At 53.9% G+C, this 17,090-nt stretch overlaps 1 protein-coding gene across 1 annotated transcript; it reads right to left on the bottom strand.

The window, feature by feature from the left end:
• Window positions 1–1,923: 1,923 nt before the first annotated feature.
• On the bottom strand, window positions 1,924–14,960 carry VPS45 (vacuolar protein sorting 45 homolog). The gene is made up of 15 exons (XM_005533469.2): window positions 14,822–14,960; window positions 14,595–14,729; window positions 14,255–14,315; window positions 13,679–13,758; window positions 13,044–13,112; window positions 12,660–12,797; window positions 12,197–12,307; window positions 10,804–10,938; window positions 10,404–10,517; window positions 9,985–10,152; window positions 7,476–7,634; window positions 6,566–6,673; window positions 6,188–6,309; window positions 4,696–4,827; window positions 1,924–2,416 (listed from the first exon to the last, which is right to left on the bottom strand). Exons 1-15 carry the CDS (start codon window positions 14,912–14,914, stop codon window positions 2,329–2,331), a joined length of 1,713 nt encoding a protein of 570 aa, XP_005533526.1. The 5' UTR covers window positions 14,915–14,960; the 3' UTR covers window positions 1,924–2,328.
• Window positions 14,961–17,090: the final 2,130 nt, after the last annotated feature.

The raw sequence follows: 17,090 nt of genomic DNA on the forward strand, positions 1-17,090 counted from the left end.
TCATGTCCTGCAAGTGAGACTAAGGTCACGGATGGGATTTATGGATCAGAAGTGGGTGAGGTAGAGGGAAAAGCAGAGAAAGGAGAAAGTAGTTCTGTCCAGAAAGATTGAGCCATCCATCAGTGGATCAGCTTTCTAATGACAGTGTCCATTCCATCACTGGACAACACCCCCCACCCCTGATTTCAAGTGTAATTTCACCCTAGTACTGTGGAATTAATGCATGCAGAGTCCTAGGGAGGTACTTGGATTACGGAGTGTTTCCAGAGCTTCTGTGAGCGTCTGTACCCCATTCAGAGCATCAGCATTTTTGCCATGAGCTGTGGATGCACTGGACACCTGAGAATACCTGGGACAGAGACACAAGTCAGTCTCTACACCAAATCCAGGGGCTGCCTTTTCGTCCTGTGCCTGTGCAGCCCTGAACTCCATGGGGCCCAGGACCAGGATTTGCCATCGCTGTGCCTCAGTTTCCCCTTTTACCCCATGTGGCCAAAGCTTGGTCCAGGCAGGGCTGATGGCAGAGGGAGAGATGAGCCATGCCCAGAGCCTCCAGTGTATCCCCAGGACACCACAGAACCTGCCAGTTTATTTAATGACATTTTGCCTCCCAACCGGACTTGTCCTTCCTCACATCCTGTTTTTGGTGGCCAGGGCCTGCAGAGTATCGGCTGATGGCCAATACCAGATGGCACAGTGCTGGTGGCAGTAGGACAGCTCTGTCGTGCCCTTTGGATCCAGGGCCCATGCTCTTCCCAAACGTCCTCTGGTGCCAGGGAAGTTGCCCTGAAACCACAGCAGGTAACACACTTGCACACACCTCCCTGTCCCTGGGAACAGGAATTCAGCTGCAGTTGGAATCCTCAGGCTGTTCTGACAGTGCAACAGTGAGTCATGCTGTGAAGGATGTGACCAATGATTCAGAGCTGGAAACATCAACAATTTACATGGAAGGAATGAGAGAGGAGGGAACCTGTCTCCCATTTCTGTACCAGAAACAGGCGGCTGTACTTGCAGCAGTGAGGCTGACCCTGGAGGCTGCTCACCAGTGGGACAGGTGACATGGTCTGTGCAGCTCCTCATCCCTGTCCCCGTCGCCATCCCTGTGGGCAGAATGAAAAGCCTCTCCGAGGTGTGTTTGTGTCTCTATGTTCACACAGCCTCTTTGCTACCCCTGGCCCTCATGCTGTAGCTGCTCCGTGTGCGGATCCACAATCAAGTTGCCAAAATCACCCCTTCTTGCAGAGCAGATCAGCAAACTCTTTGTTTATTTACATATTTAACACCCCACACACAGCATTTTGCCTCTGGATATCAAGTGCGAAGCTGCTGCCTGGAAGGTGAGCAGAGTTTAACTAGGACACATGATTTTCTGTGTCTCTGGCAATAATTACAGTGCTGGTGTCTGGGAAAGGGGCTGCTGGAGGACTGGATGGGGCAGGGGGCTGCCCAGTATCCTCTGACAGCTGTGACTCAGCTCCCCTCTGCTGGGGTCTCAGGTTGTCAGAGGAATTCACTTGCAGCTCTGCCTGTCCCAACAACCCAAAATTCACCCACCCAGTTCCACCTCTGGCTGTGGGCAGAGAACCCACCCCAGCACAAGTTGTGTTCTCCTCTCCCTTCCCCAAAGAACTGCCCAGGACCCCCAGGGCCAGGCTCCCTCCTCCTTGCAGGGCTTTGCTCTCTCCCACATCAATGGGACTTAGTTGTGATGCCAAGATAACTCCCAGGGATTTAGGAGCACATTTCATTTGATCTGGCTTGTTAATTCCCAGTCAAGTGCTGATTAGAGGCCAGGGAGCAGAGCTGGAAATGCATTTGCAGGCTCCTTGATGTGGTCCTGGAGGGGAGCAAAAACTCCTGCAACGGAGCTGCACCTTGTGGCATTGGGAAAGGGAAAGTGGGAATCATCTAGCAGACAGATTCAGCCAAAGAGGGGGATTTAATAGGACTCAACATATACAGACAGCAGAGCAAAGGGCTCCTGTGCCCAGCAGCCACACCCCAACAGCTGCTCCCCCAGCACAGGGCGGCATTGTGGGTTCCTCATGGGACTCATCCTGTGTGTCCTGGTAAAGAGCCAGGAGCTGCAGGGATTCAAGGGCTTTCCCAGGCTCTCCTCAGGTGACAATCCCAGTCCTGGAGCTGTCTGTGATGGCACAAGAAGGAGCTGCAGTGGGGGCACATCCTTGCTGTTGGGCTAATGCCAGCTCCAGCATTCGCTGTCATTCTGGGTGTGCAGGGGAAGCTCCAGCTGCAGGGCAGGAAGATCCTGCTCTGCTCTGGGAAAGCTCTCAACGTGCAAAGAAGTACTCATTCCTTCAGGATTCACCGTCGGCTGCTAGACCTTGGTGGGACTTGGGAGCTGTCAGTGCTTCGACCACGGAATCCTGTGGCTGTGACCTCCTCCAGGAAGCTGCCAGGAAAGGTTCAGATCAGTGCAATAAGGGTCATGGCACCCTGATACTTGTCCGAGAGGTGTCCAAGGCCAGAGGGGCTGTGACTGTCCCCAGAACAAGCCTCAGGCCCGCTGCCATCACACACCCACGGCTGGGAGCAGCTCCCAAAGCCAGGAATGCTCCCAGCCAGAAGGATGCTGCTGGAGGATGATTCCTCTGGCAATGAGACACCATGGCCATTCCCCGGCTGACTCATCCCTCAATGTGCTGATCAGGTGATCTCAACAGCAATGCTTAAAAAAACACCCAAAAAGAAAAAGAAATACAAACCAAGATATGCGACAAATCCTACAGAAATGGGATTCCCCAAAACTGGGGCTGGAGCAGCTCTTCCTGCCCCGGTTGTGAATCTTGAGAGGGGTTTGAAAAATAGTAAAACTCTAAAATCTCCTGCAGAACCCTGCAGCAACACCTAGCTCTGAGTCCCATCAGACACAGCTGGGAGGGGGCACAGCCAGGGCACTGCCCACAACAGCAGCAGCTCTGGCAGCTGGCTCTCCCTCCTCCAGGTTATTTTTAGGCACTACAACCAGGCAGAACTGAGCTCTGGCAGGGAATGACTGGTGTTTTTAGGGTCTTCTGGTTCTGTGCTGTCTGGAGCAGGTTGTGCCTCTGACCACTGACACCTCAGGGTCCCTTGGCGTGGCCTCTCCGAGCACATTCCCAGTCTGGAGTGACTGGAGGCAAGAGCCAAACTCCCGCCTGCCCTCCAGGGATGAGCTGCATCACAGCACAAATCCTCCTGCTGAGGATGCTGTTCCAAGGACCCTGCAGGAACAGGTGAGGACCCAGCACAGGCATCTGCAGGTACCTCCAGAGCTGCTCCACCCAACCAGGGCCTGGAGATGGAAGTCCCAGGAGAGATGAACCTTGCACAGTGAGGAGGGTCCCCAGGAGGAGCCAGTGCTGCCACTGCGGCCGTAACTGGGTAACTGGGTCAGGCCCCACATCCTGGGATTAGTCCCAGCAGGTTCATGTGCAACCTGCCCAGGATGAGTCAGCCCCAGCACCAGATGTTCCTGGAACCCTTTTTATCCGATTATTGATCCTTTGTAACCCCTTCTCCTCCAAACCCTGCGGAATTGCTCTGGAATCCCTAGGAGCAGAGCGGATTCTCCATCCTTTGGGCCACCCCTCTGGGCCCACAGATGTTGGTCCCAGTTCCAGCAGGGAATAAGAACAATGGAACCAGGATTAGGTGCTTACACGGCTGCTCGGCGCATTAACACCCAAATCCCCTTGTTTCTGGTGACATATCTGCCCTAATCCCGCGGGAATCAGTAAGGTCATGGATTACGTGAGGGGTTGGGACACACTAAAACCTGGCTTTCCTCCTCACAGATGTGCTGAGATATCCCTGATCCTAGGGATCTGGGATCGTGCTGGAATCGTGGGTAACAGTGGACAGTTTTTATTGTCCTTCCATCCTCAGGGAAACCTTATCCAAGGGAAAATGGATCATTTGGGACAGGGCTGTTTCAGAACAGGCCCTTTGCTGTCCTCCCCAGGCAGGACCCAGCCACATCCAGCCCTTCCAAAGCACCCTTTTATTTTCCCTTTTTTCCCCACTTCATTCTTTGAAATGCAGATTTGGATACAGAATCCCAGTTTTTCTGTAAATAATTCAGGGACTGCCCAGCAGCAGAGCCCAAACCAGCCCGAGTGACTTCTAGCAGCACCAATCCAAGTGGAGCTAATGATGGAGCTGCACATCCTGAGCTTCAGCAGCAACTCAGGATTTTCCCACCATCCCACACTGAGCACTGGGAATCTGGAGAGAATTCCTGCTCTCCTGCCTGGCCAGCAGCAAGCTGTGCCGATGGGAAGCAATTCTCACTGTAGCCTCAATTCTTTCCTGTGCCCAAAGTGAGTAATTTGGGTTCAGGAGAAATTATTTGTATTTATAAACCAGATAATCTCCCACTGGGAATTCCATACTGAGAGGGATCTTTGCCCACCTTTAGCAAAGCAGCTGCAGCTTCGTTCAGTGCTAAATTCCCATGTGCTGCTGTGGCTTCCCAGTGTTATGAACTAGAAAAACTCTATGGAAAACTCTCCTAGCCCACCCTTGAACTCACGGAAACACAAGTGAAACCTCCAGCTCAGGGATCTGTCCCTGAGCAGAGCTGGGTCTGGAGCACTGACACACATTTCCATGTGGGGATCCTACAGGCATCCCAAATTCCTGCCATGCCAGCAGTTTCACAGGCGGGGTCTGCAGAGAGGTGGATTTTACCTCCTGGTGTTATGGATGGTGGTCCCACCCAGGACGATGCGGACGCCAGGGTTGGAGCGATTCAGGTTGAACACAGCCAGAGCCTCCTCATAGGTGGCCCCTCCGATGAGGAACACGATAATGTCCTGAGGCCTGGGATAAAGGCACAAATCACGGAATGGTTTGGGCTGAAGGGACCTAAGAGCTCATCTTGTTCACAGCAGGGACACCTTCCACCAGACCAGGTGGATCCAAGCCCTGTCCAACCTGGCCTTGGACACTTTCTGGGATGGAGAAGCCACAAATATTGAGTTGGGATCAGACAAAGCCAAGGATAAATCCTGCACCTTGGAGGCAGTCATGCATGATCCCCAGGGTGCCTCCTCCAGAGCCTCCTTTATCCCTGTGACATGCCGGGCTCAGAGCTGAAAACAGCCCACTGAATCCCCCAAAACCTCTCCTCTCTTGAACTTTCATCCTGAGTAGCCTCCAGCAGCACCACCCTGACCCCTGTGGATCCACACGCCCATGTTTAATGCATGATCTGCTGGGGCTGGGAAATGAGGATCGATTCTGGAGTCAGGCAAGGACACGGCGCTGCCTTGGAGCTCCCAGGCTCAGGGCAGCTCACACTTGTGACTGATCAGGAACTGCCAGGATTTGTGCCTCAGTTCACCTGAGGGGACATTTCCCAGTCAGCAGGAAAATGTGGGATGGTGGAGAGAAGCTAAGAGGAAGAGGGGAAAGGAGGGAAGTGCCGTCCTCCATTCCAACACAATCTCAGGTGTGCTGTGCATGTCCTGCTTTCACATGAGCTGCTCCTTCCCTCTCCTGTAACCACCCTCCCAAGCCCTTGCAAGGACCAACACCAGGGATTTCTTCCTTGGATCATTGCATGGACAGCATGACCCAGAGCAAAGCTGCTCCTGCCTGGTTGGGACACAGGCACAGAGGGAGCATGTTGGCCGCTAGATTTCCATGGATCTCCACACCACTTCCTCCCTGCCCAAGGGGATGGAGGAAAGAAAACTCATGAAAAGTGAGTGCAGTCCTTTCCCAATGTGAGCTCTATCACCTCTAATTCCACAGAGCCTGTGTCTCCCCAGAGTCTGGGTTATGTCTGCATGACCCTCTCCAGCAGGATCCCATTTCCATTGGGAACAGTACTGGCTCAGGCAGGAGAGCTGCAGTTGGACTATTTTTGGCAGTCCCCAAACACCAGATGGCACAGCCATCACAGAGTCAGCTCTGATGAGTGAGGGCTTCATCCTTCACCTGAGCCTCCCAATGGGAATGGCACATCCAGGCCAGCAAGGCAAGCCAGGACGAGACATATCCCAGTCCTGGGAACATTCCTGGGGATACGAGACCTCCACATCCAAGAGATTTCTGTGCCAAGCCCCAGTGCTATCCAGCATCAGTCCAACCCCACTGTGGGGACACCAGGGATGTCCCAGTGCCAGGGGCAGCCAGTGCGTCCCAGTGCAGGCTCTGCCACAAAGGCCCCATGTACCTGTCCCGGAGTGTGTTGGGGCCCAGGTAGGGATACTGGCTGTCCTTGAGCTTTCCCTTGATGAGCTGGTCCAGGGTTTCCTGGAGCAGGGGCTGGTGCTGGGTGTACACATTCTCAATGCCCTGCAGCAGGAGAAAAGCTCTTTAGGAAGTCACCCAGCAAGGAAGGAGGATCAGTAGAGGCACAGCAGGTACTACCCCTGAATTTGGGATTGAGAAGCTCTCCAGCAGCTCGCTCCTGTTGCTCAGTGGAATCACACCCTGAAACCACTGCCCTCACTGTGAAACCCCAGTCCTGAGCCAGCAGCCCACAGCATTCCTGCCAGCCCTGCAGTTTTCCTTGAGACTGTCTCCCCGTTTCCCCAAGGCAGCTCGGTACCTTCAGGCCTTTGAGGAACTGCTTGGTGATGGCCACGGCATCCTTGGGGCTGAACAGGTCACTGCCTCGGACCCGCTTCCCTCCATACTCCACCACGGCGGACACCAGCTGTGCAGGGAGAGGGCAGGAGCCCTGTCAGCCTGGGAACAGCTCCAGGCTGTGCTGAGGAGTCACTGCAGACACCTCCTGGAGGTGTGGAACAGGGACAAGGAGCCAAGGAGAGGATCCCAGTGGAACAGCACATGGAGGTGAGGGGACAGAGCAGCAGCACCCCCATGCCCCCCAGCCCACCCCGACCCTCCTGCTTGAGGAGAGGCTTCATCTCCATCGCCTGCAGCAGCGACATCAGCTCCTCCACACGAGGTGACATCATCCCGTTCCTCCACCTCCTCCCCAGCTGCTCCTGGCACCGTCGCCTGTTCCCTCCCTGCCAGCTCCTCTCCATCCCCAGCCCTTCACTGCAGCCACTGCCTGTGCTGCAGAAGCTGGGAAAAGTGGGGGAGGAAAAGAAGAAAGGAAGCACATCCCAGGCCCATGTATGTGCCACACTCCTCCTCCCAGCAGGCTCTTGCCATCCCTTCATTATTAAATCCTTCATAACATTACAGAATCAAAGACTAGTCAGGAGTGGAAGGGACCTCTGGAGTCCAACCCCCAACATCACTGATTTAGGAAATGGAAATCAATTCAATTATTTAAAACACCTTTTAAAGCCACACCCACAGGTCCCAGCAGAGCTCAGGGCTCTGTGCAATAACATAGCCCTGGGCTGACCTGGAGCAGGCAGGTTTCACCCCAAAGAGCAGGGATTCCCCCATCCTGTCTATAAATACATTGGGGCTGCCCGCTCCTGCCCCGCCCCGGGGTTACCTTGCGGTACCTGCCCAGTCCTGCCCCGCCCCAGGGTTACCTTGCGGTACCTGTCGGTGCCGCCACGGCTGCGCAGCTCCTCCAGCAGTGCCGGGAGGCCGCTGCTGCCGTGGCGTTCATAGCGCAGCGCGTAGAGCATCACCAGCCGAGCCGCGTCCAGCTCCGACACCCGCGGGCTCTGCAGCAGCCGCCGCACGCTCTGCGGGACACACGGCACATCAGGGACTGCCCCGGTGCCCGCAGCCCGAGGGACACCGAGTCAGACTGCCTTCACTCCTGTCACTGTCTTATCAGTCACTTATCAGACTGGTTCCACTGGTGTTGCTGCCCAGCAACAACACTGCCACAGGAGCAATGCAAGAGAATCCAGTTGCGGCATAAACCCCACAGCCCAGCTCCTCAGGTGTTCCACAGGTGGATTTACTGGAGTACAATTTGGGTTTGGATCTTTCCATGGAGCTGGGAATTCACAACCCACCTCAGATGGGTCCTGAGCCCCTTGTGGTGCTGCAGGAGGGGGAAGTTGTGCACTGGCACTTTCAGACACCTCCAAGCTCTGCCTGGGTCCCTCCAGCTTCAGCAGAGCCACCCCACTGGTTCCACCACTATACCAGCTCCAAAAAACCACTCAGGCAATCCCTCAAACTCCATTTCCTTTTTGGAAGGTGCAAGGCAGAGGCATCAAGCAAACCTTTGGACGTGAGATGTGGAGGAATAAGCTGCACATTTGGAAGCAAAGGAGGGAAGGAATTAAAGTATGGAAACAGAGATTCCAGTTATAGGGAAGAGCAGGGATCTGTTACCACTCCTGATCTGCTGCTGGATTCACCACCCTGGCCCAGATGTTTGTTGGCATCTATTTGACTGATGCTGACTAGTGACAAAAGCACAGCATAAAATCCTGGCTGTGAGGAGGATCAAGAGGAATTTCAAGGTCAGGAATTCACCTGTGAGGGGAAGGCCAGAGCCCCAGGGAGGTTCCTGTGCTGGCAGGACCAGTGGGAAGCAGAGAACAGAACAGCCATTGTCCATGGGAGGAGCTGGGATTCCAACCCTCCATTCAGCTCCCAGGGCTCACGAACTGTGTCAGGGTTAATGAGAGCCCAGGAGAGGAAGAACTCAAATGTCCTGGACTGGGGAGCCCAAGGCCACAAGATAGCCAACAATCCCTGAAGTGACATCAAGGGAGAACAATTCCACCCTTATTCCGGGCTCTGGCTGCTGCTTCTTGTGCCCTGGCCTTGCCCCTCCTGCAGCCATTGGGAGCCGCAGCAGGGACAGCCCAAGGCGGGGTGGCTGCAGGGACAAAGATCCCACTGACAGGGGTTTCCATTTACTTCCAAGCATATCTTCCAGTGGCTTCAGCTGCTGGCAATAAAACAGGGCTCTTCAGGCACAGGGCTGGAAGGAAACTGAGGCAACATTTCTGCTCTAAAACTACAGAAACACTTTCTGTAGAGCAGGGCCAAGGCGACCCCAGGAACACCAGTATCCACCTGGCACCAGCTCCGTGCTATGCGTATATTCCATCAAAAATCACGGCTCATGGCACAGGGAGGGAGCAGACTGGGAATATTTGACTTTTAAACTGAAACAACCTGAGCTGAGACAGTGATACAGCATGAGGACCTCAGAGGCTGCTTCCAGCAAACACATTTCTGGCTGCATTCCCAGTTCCATACTCAGCCATGTAAATCCTGCCAGACACCAGCTATGGAAGCCCATCCCTGCACTCGCTGGTCCATAGGGAAGCATCAGCTCAGGGGATGGGTGCACATTCTACCTCTGGGGACAGTCCAGGGTTATCTCCTCAGCCCCCACCTGTTATTCAGACTTACAGAGGTGGGGAAGAAACTGATCTCAAACCTGCTGGAGATGCTTTTCCTCATTTCCCAGTCCTTCTGCCTCCCCAGTGCCATGCAAGGGTCTGTTACATGTTGGGAATCCCCCTCTGCTACTGAAAATCAAGGAATCATTTCTCAGAAGTGTCTGCTCCAACCCTGCTCTGAGCCAGCCCCATCCCAATGCTGCTGTTGAACACCAGCCCAAACCACTGACTCTGCCAGACCCTGCTCTGGTCACAGCACAAGGGGGCCACGTTCAGCTGACACAGAGCCTCTCCAGCTTTTCCAGGCCTCTCTGCCAAAGAAATCTTGGATCTAAGACCCTTTCCAGTGTTTTTTCTTAAAAAAATTGATAAAGACAATTCCATGGATTCCAGCTCTTCTCCTGCCCAACACAACAGCTCCTGCATAGTATCTGAGGTTGTTTTATCCGGGTTCCTGCCAGAAGACAACTGGCTGAATATAATGAAAGAATGTTGGATTGTGGGATGTAAGGACAGGATTTGCAAAGATGCTTCTCAAGCCAGTTATTAACGATGACTCATTCCCATCTGAGCTGAGCACGGAAGAGCAATTCCACATCCAGTGTCCCTCCCCACAGGGTATCCATACAGAGCTCCCACTGCCTCCCAGCAGCAAATCCTCACTCCCAGGGGAGTGACGGGATGAAACCCACCCCTCCCAATCCAGAGCCAGGATGAGTACCTGGAGGGCACTGGAATGGTCACTCTGGCAGGCCAGCTCCTGCTCCACCTCTGACACCTCCAGGAGGTTCCGCTCCGCCACGAGCCGTGACAGTTCCCCCACCACCGTCACGTGCTTGGACACCGTGCCTGACATCTTCTTGAACTGAGGGTAGTTCTCCACAAAGGCCTGTGATGGGAAACTGAGGCAGTAGGTGCTTCCAGGGAAAAGCAGGAGATAGAAGATAGGTGCAGCCAGACATAAACTGTACAAATTCCCAGCAATCCAAGCCCTGTGCAGGTGTGCAGAGAATCAGACACCTTGATCCCAGGAGCCCACAGGATTTCTCTCATTACCAGGAGATTTCTGGGAGGTATGTACTTTTTATTTACTCTTAACACTGAAGGATGGGACACAGCTGGGGTGGACTTTGTCCATACCTTCATATCCGCAATGGACTCCAGCTTCTGCTGCTCCTTTGGCTTCCTCCTCTGGAAATCCTCCATCAGGTTCTTGATGTTGGTGCCAATCTCAGCGAAGTTCAGGTACATGTTCTGAGTGGAACAAGACGGGAAGCAGAGGGAAACTTACTTGAGAGTCTTGGCCAAGGAAGATCCTTGAGCAGCTGGGAGAAGGTGGCTCCATCCCCCAAAACCTGCAGCAGGGTTTGAAATCAAACTACAAACAGGACATGTTCTCTCATGTCAGATGTCACTGGTGCTGCACACCGATGGTCACAAATGGCACATCCCCACCCTGAAGCTCAAAGTCATCAAGAAGCTCCTTTCCCATGGCGAACTCCCAGATCTGGGAGCAGGCGAAGCCCCCCGGGACACCTACATTGGCGTAGAACTCATCGTTCTCAGCGGACAGGACGACCTCCCGCAGGTCCTTGCTGATCCCTGGCACCCGGGACAGGTCGATGCGGTTGTTGTTGATCCCCAGCAGCTCGTGGACCATGGCCTGGTACGTCCACTGCCAGGGGACAGAGGAAGGCAAAGGGATGACCTTGGTGAGACACAGCACTGGGAAATCAATGGACTTCAGCTGAACCCAGCCAGAGCTGCTCCTGCTACCCCAGGACACACAGCAGAGTCTGGGAGTGCGTCTCTCAAACCAGCCAGGACATTCCAATGAAAATAAACATCACTGATAAATCGTCAGATGGGGACACAGTGCAGAGGGAAACTGCCCCCCTCCAGGGCCATTCCAGAATCACAGTATCATGGGATGGTTTGGGTTGCAAGGGACATTAAACCCATCCTGTTCATGGCAGGGACACCTCCCACCAGATCAGGAATTCCTACAGGTACCTTCAAAAGAGACTGAAGAGGGATGGGGATTAATATTCCTGTTCCAACACCTCTGTTGGCCACCAAATCCCCCAACTTTCTTCCTGGGCAAGGAGAGGTCCCACAGTTCCACTGCAGAATTCCCTACATGCTCCACTGGAAGGAGAATTTCTGCACATCAGGCATTTCTATTTTTATCCTGAAAAGTCTAATAATAACCCAGAGAGAACAGTGACAGCTGATCACAGCCCTGCCATGCCCAACACTCCATTTACATCCCCAGGAATCTCTTTGAGATAGGAAATCCTGAAACAGCAGATAACGCCCAGTGCTGAGCACAGTCCTCAACACCACAAGCCAGGTGTGAGCTGGTCTGACAGCCACACCCCTCTGTGACACAGATGTCACCTCCAGTTCCCGCAGAACCGGTGTTACAGCAGCTCTGGGGCTGCTGATCCCACCCAGGTGCAGGTCCTGATCCCCAGGTTCCAAGGGAACCTCACAGAAATGAAGGGAGACCAACAGATCCTGCCAGGATCTGCAGCACAGCATGGAACAAATAAATCCAACAGCTCCCAGCAAATCCAGCAGCTATCAATAACAGAGGGAGACTCAGCAGGGCAAGGTCACTCGACAGCTGTGTGCTGCCCACACAAACAACCCTTGGGAAAGGCCCTGCAAAGCACTGGGGCTCCAGAAGCCACACAGAAGTGCCAGTGGCTCCATTTTCCAGGGTGCTGCATCCATCAGCCACTGACGCCAGCACAAACAACCCCCACTCAGGTCTGGAAAACCTAGCCAGGGGATAAAAGAGGGATTTTGCAGGGATTGGGGATAGGAAGCAAGTCCTACATCCAACTCACGACCTGCCAGGTGTAGAACTCCAGCTGCTACAGGATTCCCACCCCTGTCCCAGCCTGACACACCTGGGCGTGACTCACCTGGTTCAGGAGTGGGGTGATGGCATCGTCTGACCGGTCCAGGATGAGGAGCAGGGGAGGGACCTCGGTGCGCCGGAAATCAAACAGCTCATACTCCTTCGTGATCACTTGCTGTGGAGAAATGGGAAAAATCCCACTTGAACGGCTGGAAAAGTCTCCAGTGTGGACTCAGGCACACAGGGAAGGGAGGGTGAGACCCCAACTGTGCTGCTTTGTCTGCACTGCCAGGGAGGAGCTGAAGGCCCCAGGGAACTGGGACACTGCTCCTAGGAATGCTGTAGAACTCCAGCTGCTGTTCTGGAAGCAGAGCGGGACATGACCTGCCCACTGCTGGGCCTCAAAGTAAACGATGGAATTTACAGGAATTGGCTGAAAACAGGTGTTTCCTCCCAGTGGATCCACATGTGAAAAACCAAGCAAGGCTGAATTCATCCCAAAGGGACGTGCTGTGGGTTCCTCTCACCTTCACGCACTCGGCCAAGCGCTTTGCTGGCTCCGAGGACAGCTGGTACCGGATCATGGGGCACTTCTTCAGGGACAGCAGCAGAGCAGTGAGCCCCTGGGTTGTTCTGGTGAGCTGAGCTGGGTCCCAGCTGCGGCCCTGGAAGGAAAGGCTGCACCTCACATGGATGCACTGGTCCCAAACTTTCCCACATCCTTGTTTTTAAGTCCTGAAGTCCCACAGGAAAGCACAGCTGCACTGGAGCAGCAGGTACCCAGGGGCTGAACCCAAACTCCCCATGCCAAGGGCTATTCCCCTCGCCTGGCCCCTCCAGCAGCCCCCCATGGCCCCGGTTTATGAGGGCTGTGCATTACCCAATGCAAGGACAACTCGCCATGTTCCTACCCGACAGCAGCCCAGGAGGTTGAGGGAGAAGACGTGAGGGTTCACCGCAATGTAGTCGCCGTAGAACTCCTGGGGAGGGGAGCAGGACAGTCCTGTGTCTCTAACCCTGACCCCAGCCAGAGTCATGTGCCAGCACTGGCCATCCAGCCCCAACCACCTCCTCGACACATTGGCTCGGACTTCCTTCCTCCACCCCAAACCCCTCCAATCCCACTGACAACTCCCCTCCCATTCGTATTACTCCAGTGCCCAGCTCTTCATCAGCACCACAAACATGGAATCATGGAATTACTGACTTTGGAAAAGCCCTTTAAGACCATTAAGTCCAGCTATCCCTCCAGCAATGCCAAGGCCATCACTAAACCATGTCCCCAAGTGCCACATCCACATGGATTCGTACTTGGCAGCACCTTGTGAGACACCAAGAATAGCAGCAGCTGTGAAAGCAGATGGCATAGAGAAATGGGGCCTTTTCTTTCTTTTAGCTCTTCATCCCACATTTGTGTCCGTCCCTCATCCCACACAGGCCTATCACGCACCAGTTGGGAACAAGAGCCCTCCTGCTCCCAGTGTCTGGCAGCCTGGGCTTCCCTTTGCTTTTGGGTTTGGATCTGCCTAAAACATCCAAACTTCACCTGGACTTCAGCCACGACCTCCTGCTCATCAGCCTCAGCCAAGGCCTTCACATCACTCTTGCTGATGACATTGCTGAAATCTGGGAGGAAACAGGGAAGGGACAGTGGAGACCCTGTGGGATGGCATAGTCTGATCCCCTCCAGAGCAGGAGCAGATCCCACGGAGACCCTCTAACCCTACACCTGCAGGTGTTGGAATCCTGAGCCACCTCCCAGGGATGCTCTGAACTCATTCCCTGCCCATCTCCCCAGCGCCTGCTCCCGCTGCATCCTGCAGAGCCACAATGACATCTAGAGGCCACTTCACCCAGTTCCTGGGATCCCACTGACTAATTCTTGGGCTGGAGGACTGGACTTCAACCCCAAACCGGCTGGAGTCATTCTGCCTCATTCCCAAACTCATGGAACGTTCTGTGGCACGAGCAGCATGCGTGGGAAGCCCCTGCCCGATACACCCAGCACAGGAAGGTGCCGTGTGATCCGCACCAAGCTGTGGAACCTGCCCTATCCACCCTGGGACACAGAGCCTGTTCCACATTTATGGACCTCCAGGACCCCTGGGCTCTCCATACTCACAGATGAAGTAGACACTGTACTTGGGCCTTCGCAGCTCCTGCACCAGAAGCTCCACGTTCTCCTGGATGGAAATAGCACCAGGGAGAGCAGAGTTAAAGGATACCGGATCATGGAATTGTTAGGGTTGGAAAAGCCTCTGGGAGGGATCTTGGCCATTCCCCCAGCACTGCCAAGGCCAGCTGCCACATCCACATGGAATTGAACAATTCCAGGGACGGTGGCTCCACCACTGCCCTGTGCCAGGGCTGAACAACCCTTTCCAAGAAGGAAATTTCCTGAATATCCAACCTAAACCTCCCCAGCACGATTTGAGGCTGCTTCCTCCCGCTTCGGTCCGTACCTTGGTGGGCCGCAGGAAGCAGATGGCCTTGAGGTGCTTCATGGGCTCCCTGTTGGGGGAGTCGAGGCGCTCGAAGAGATAAACCTCGCGCTGCAGGATCTCGGACTGGGTGTACACCACGCTCACGGCGCCGGTCTGAGGGCGGCAGAGGGACAGCGCCCGTCACGGCGGCCCCGGGCCCGGCTCTCGGCCCCGCCGCCCTCCGCGCTCCCGGCCCCGCCGCTCACCGTCTCCCGGTCCATCAGCAGCACCTTCATGCCGGGGCCACTGTCCTCGATCATCTTGGACACGTACTGCCGGACCGCGAGCACCGCGTTCATCTTGGCGGGGATGCTCCCCCAGCGGGCTGTCCCGGCCCCGCCTCGGGCCCGCCCGGCCCCGGCGCCTGCTGGGAGCTGTAGTCCGGCAGCGGGAGCGCTCCGGGGCCCGGCCCGACCTTCCCCGCCCGAGCACTGCGGGGAGCTCGGGACGGCGGAGTGGATGGAGACTGAGCCCAACCGGACTCATCCCAGACACGCTTAGACCCACTCAAACCTACCTTAAAATAACACAAACACACCCCAACCTATGCTAAATCCACCCTGAAACCCAAATCCACCCGAACCCACCTAAGCCCACCCCAACACACACAAACCCCCTCCAAATCTACCCAAACCCACTCCAAAACCCCAAGCATCCCCAGATCCACCCAGGCCAAGCCCCCAGGAAGGCCCGGCACACCCGAGGGTCCCCTGGGGTCCCCAGGGACAAAGGACGTGACTCGGTTTCACTGAACACGGAGCGAGCCGCTCGCTGGACCCTCCGGGACCTGGCCCCGCTAATCGCCGGGGCTGGGATTAGGTGCTATTCCCGGCGGGACAGAGCTGCTGCCAAAGCCCTATTTATAGTAGGGGATAACAATTAATTCATGATTATGGCCTGCCTTTCACTTCCAATTAAGCGGTTCCCCTCTTCTCAGTGACGTACGCCTTTGTCATCTTTAATCCTTCAATTTCCTGCCGAGATTCTACTTTTCACTTCCAAACTTCGGGTCTTCTTTCCTGGAGGCTGCGGAGTTTTGCTCATGTGCAGAGCTTCATACAAACCCCAAAGATTTGAGTGGTTTAAATAGGGATTTACCTAGGAAAATACAACTCAAATATTTTCTTTTTCTTTTTTTTTTTTTTTTTTTAATTTCTTGCCTGATTTTGTTTCTCATATCCAAACTGATGCCTTAAGGAGTGTGTGGGTGCTCCTGGCCAGAGGATACAGGATAATGGCAAATGGAAGAAAAATTCGGGATTTAATTGCATTTGATTGTTTTCTGGCCTTACTGTCAAATGATTAAGTGTCTGTAAAGTGCTGGTTTAGTTATTGTCCAGCTTCCTTGGAAATGCTTTTGCATTTTACTTGTGAACTAACCAAACCCAGGGTGTCATCTCCTCTTTAAATCCATTTTTGTCCTTGTCCTTAGGGAAGACAACCCCATTCTTGTGCCATTTTAATGAAATGAATCACAAACCAAATCTCTGAGGCTTTTTAGTGGGATGTTTATCCCTGGCTTGCAGGTAGAACATTTTAAACAACTTTTATTCTGCAGAAATTTTATACTTTTCATTCCCCACAGGATGACTGGGGGGTAGGAGAACAGTTCCATGTTCTAGGAGTGGTTGGAATCATGGAATTGTCTAGGCTGGAAAAAGACCTCTGCATTTGCTATAATTTTTAATTTAAACCTTCCTTAAGAATTTATTCAAGCATAGTTTCTGTAAATAACCCTGATCTAACCTCACCAATAACTGCCCTGGGCCTGTCAGCACTGGCCCAGCACGAGGACGGATGTTGGTCCCTAAGTTGAGGCAATAGGATTGTCCGGGATTATGCCACAGCTATTTTAAGGGATCGAATTTGGTGTCCATTATTTGAAAAGCAATGGATTCTCCACTCCTGATTCCAAGGAGAAATGGCCACGGCAGCCTGTGCTTCCTGAGCACCTCCTGAGTGACTTGGGAACACCCCTCCCTTCCCCTGCTCTTCCACACTGGGCCAGCACTTGTGTCCCAGGCATCTCCTCAGGAAAACGCTCCATGAAAAGAGGCTCTTGATGGTAAAATAAGGCCAGGATGAGTTCCCAGCTTTGGAGATCAGGAATCACAAGGGGCTTTACCTCACCTCGTTATTGTTTTACAGAGCAGTTGTAAAAGTACAGAGTACTTTTAAAGTACTTTTTAAAGTACTTGTAGAAGTGAGAGGGGGAGAAAAAACCAAATAAACATTGAAAGGCCCAAATGGATCCTTTAGGAAGCAGCATCCCTGTGCCAGTTATGTTCATTGGCTGCTCCAGAGGGCTTTGGGGGAAAGTCAAGTGGAGTTTAAGGCAGGAAAAGCTCTTTCCCAACCTGCAACCAAGGCCCTTGAATGTCACCTTCACCGATTGCTCCTGAGTCAGGGGTGTATCCCAAGCTAAGCTGCGGGGATCTTGTGTCCCCAACCTTTGCATTCTGTCCTTGGATGCTG

Source organism: Pseudopodoces humilis, chromosome 31 (genome assembly GCF_049639895.1).
Source record: "Pseudopodoces humilis isolate 2021_Gansu_Grassland_sample_001 chromosome 31, ASM4963989v1, whole genome shotgun sequence".
NCBI classification, from domain to species: Eukaryota; Metazoa; Chordata; class Aves; order Passeriformes; family Paridae; genus Pseudopodoces; species Pseudopodoces humilis.

Bases quoted from the DNA above. Each gene is read 5' to 3' on its own strand.
- VPS45 (XM_005533469.2), bottom strand. From the start codon at position 14,914: ATGAACGCGGTGCTCGCGGTCCGGCAGTACGTGTCCAAGATGATCGAG. The intron at 12,798-13,043 runs GTAGGAACATGG...CTTTCCTTCCAG, and splicing joins ACCTCCTGGGCTGCTGTCGG to GGCCGCAGCTGGGACCCAGC. The intron at 10,939-12,196 runs GTGAGTCACGCC...GTCCCCTGGCAG, and splicing joins TCACCCCACTCCTGAACCAG to TGGACGTACCAGGCCATGGT.